At 34.7% G+C, this 3,219-nt stretch overlaps 1 protein-coding gene across 1 annotated transcript; it reads left to right on the top strand.

Annotated features, from left to right (window-relative positions):
* Positions 1-882: 882 nt before the first annotated feature.
* On the top strand, positions 883-2,028 carry LOC140040849 (uncharacterized). Its single transcript, XM_072087095.1, has one exon. The coding sequence runs from the start codon at positions 883-885 to the stop codon at positions 2,026-2,028; it is 1,146 nt and encodes a 381-aa protein (XP_071943196.1).
* The last annotated feature ends 1,191 nt before the right edge of the window (positions 2,029-3,219 follow it).

Raw genomic sequence — 3,219 nt, 5'->3', positions numbered from 1 at the left:
TACAACCCTAAATTCAGTGAAGGGTGAAATAATACAATTTTTAAGTCCTCCACCACCAACCATTACATGTCCATCAAATTTTATTGCAAAGAATCACATCTACTTAGTAGAACATGAAATACAGACACTGTTAACTAAACGTGTACTGGTTAAATGTGCATATGAACCAGGGGAATATGTATCTCCAATTTTTTCAGTTCCTAAGAAAGATAATAGGGTACGCATAATCTTAAATTTAAAATCACTAAACAAATATATTGAATATAAACACTTTAAAATGGACACAATCAATACCGCATTAAGTATGATAACGAAGAATTGTTGGATGGCCTCTATTGACTTTAAAAAGGATGCATATTATAGTGTGGGAATACACAAGGATTCTCAGAAGTATCTAAAATTTCACTATCAGGGAGAACTTTATAAATTTACAGCATATCCAAATGGTCTTTCCTTTTGCCCCGAACATTCACCAAACTATTAAAACCACCACTTAGTTTTCTGAGAAAGAGAGGACATATTTTATGTGCCTATATTGATGATTTACTATTAATAGGATCCACATACAAGAGATGCGTTGATACTATTATGGAAACAATAAAGATGTTTGATAGTTTAGGTTTTGTCATACATCCTGAAAAATCAGTTTTTATACCTACACAAAGTATCACATTCTTACAGGGAAAAATTTCATTTGAAAATTTTGTTTAGCAAAATTGCTAATCAAACTGATTTTTTAGTCAAGAAAGATAGTTTTGTATTGTATTTTTTGCTACACAATTGTAGAAATGTGTAGCAAAAAGGTTGTTTTGTATAGCTTTTTGCTATGCTACACTGGCGAAATTATTCCCTGTCTTAGGTTTTAATATTAATTCAGGTAATATGAAAATTACTTTGACAAGTCCAAAAATTGATCGACTTACTAACTGTATTACCAGGATATTGGCAACACCTACTCCAACAATTCGAGAGATAGCACAGATTATTGGGTATATTGTGTCAAGCTTCCCTGCTGTACAATATGGTAAATGCCATTATCGGGCAGTGGAGAGGGATAAGATTAATGCTTTAAAGACAGCCAGAGGAAATTTCGACTCTAAAATGTGTTTGTCATCCTCGGCTATTGAGGATCTACAATGGTGGCTGATAAACCTACCACAATGTTTTAATGTAATTGGACATTTAGCAATTGATTTAACTATTTACACAGACGCCTCTCTTTCTGGTTGGGGGGCAGCAATGGGTGAAGCCGCTACAGGTGGTCATTGGACAGTAAATGAGAGAAAATACCATATAAATTATTTAGAGCTATTAGCTGCATATTTTGGCCTGACATCCTTTTCCAAACAAGTTCTAGGTAAACAGGTAAAGCTCATGATTGACAATACTACTGCTGTTTCCATTATAAATAATATGGGAACATGTCACAGTGATCCTTGTAATGATATTACACGGACAATTTGGGCATTTTGTGAAAGTAATAATATTTGGATTACTGCAGCCCACATACCAGGAGTGCTTAATGTTACTGCTGATTTTGAATCTCGAAGACAGAATATAGATACAGAATGGATGCTAAATTCTAAAACTTTATGTGAGGTTCTAACGAAACTTAATGTTCTACCCACAATTGATTTATTTGCATCAAGACTAAATAAACAATTTGATAAATACATCTCTTATAGGCAAGATCCATATGCAACAGATATTGATGCATTTACAATATCATGGCAAAATATATTATTCTATTGCTTTCCCCCTTTTAATTGTGTTCTCAGGGTTATACAGAAAATAATACAAGACAAGGCGCAGGGAATTCTAGTAGTACCAGATTGGCCATCCCAATCGTGGTACCCCATGCTGCTGGGGATACTCAAGGAAGCAACACAAATTCAACCGGCACCAGACCCTCTGGTGATACCAGCACAACCGGGCTTGACTCATCCTCTACACAAGAAACTACGACTGCTCATATGTCATGTATCAGGAGAAGCTTATTATCTAAGGGATTTACCTCAGGCACAATAGAGATCATACTAGCATCGTGGCGAGCAGGAAAAAAGGTTCAATATCAAACTATGGCTAACAGATGGTTTGAATTTTGTGAGAGAAAAAATTGTGACATTATTTCACCACATGTGATATTACCACTTGAGTTTTTATCAGATATGTTTAATTCAGGTTTATCGTACAGATCTATTAATACTGCTAGAAGTATGCTGTCTTCTCTTTTTGCTGTAGGTCAAGAGTATGCATCTTTTGGTCAATTACCTATTGTGAAACGCTTTATGAAGGGTATTTTTGAATTAAGACCATCTTTACCAAGGTACAGTTATACATGGAATGTCAATGTTGCCCTAGATTACATCAGAGGGCAACCATCAATCCAAGAATCATCGCTGAAAGAAATATCACAAAGATTGGCGTTCTTATTGTGTCTTTTAAGTGGTCAAAGGTGCCAGGACGATATTAAATCTCTCGATTGCAAATATGGAAAAGAGTGATCATAAAATTGTTTTCTATGTAACTGAAAAATTAAAGCATACACGGGTTGGCTCACATCAAAAGCCATTGGAATTCAATGCGTTTCCATCTGACAAAAAATTATGCATTGTGTCTTTGTTGACAGAATATCTTTCACGTACAAGTGTTTTTCGCCAGGCTAAGGCACAGCTACTGTTAAGTTACATTTCCCCACATAAGCCGATTTCAAAGGATACAGTGTCCCACTGGGTAAAGAAATTCATGTGTAATGCAGGTATAGATACAGTCCAATATAAGCCCCATAGTAACCAGATCAGCCTCAGCTTCTCATCTTCTAAATAAAAATGTTGATCTAAAAAACATCATGAAGTCAGCTGGTTGGGCTAAGGAGGAAACTTTTCAGAAATATTATAATCGTATAGCACCTCCTACTTTTAATTATGGTACTGCAGTTCTTGAGTCATGCTCAAGCGAGAAATGAAGTGTTATTGAAACCATGTTTGCATTGTTTAAAGTTAATGTTTCTTATAGTTACTATCCAAGGGTATGTTTTACAGTGTTATAATACCTGAATGTTATTTTTCCTGTAAGCAGTGTATAATACAGGAAATACAGTGATTTCAGTTAATTATTTACAGACTAAAGTACCGTACTACATAGTTTTGTGGTAATAAAGTGTTTTCTATTGAAAGAATGTAAACGACTTGAATGACTGTTAATTTGTTTATTCTGTTT

The sequence above is a fragment of the Antedon mediterranea genome, chromosome 1, assembly GCF_964355755.1.
Source record: "Antedon mediterranea chromosome 1, ecAntMedi1.1, whole genome shotgun sequence".
Lineage (NCBI taxonomy): Eukaryota > Metazoa > Echinodermata > Crinoidea > Comatulida > Antedonidae > Antedon > Antedon mediterranea.
Note: the sequence above shows the minus strand (reverse complement) of the source record. Positions and strands in the feature narration are given on the sequence as shown.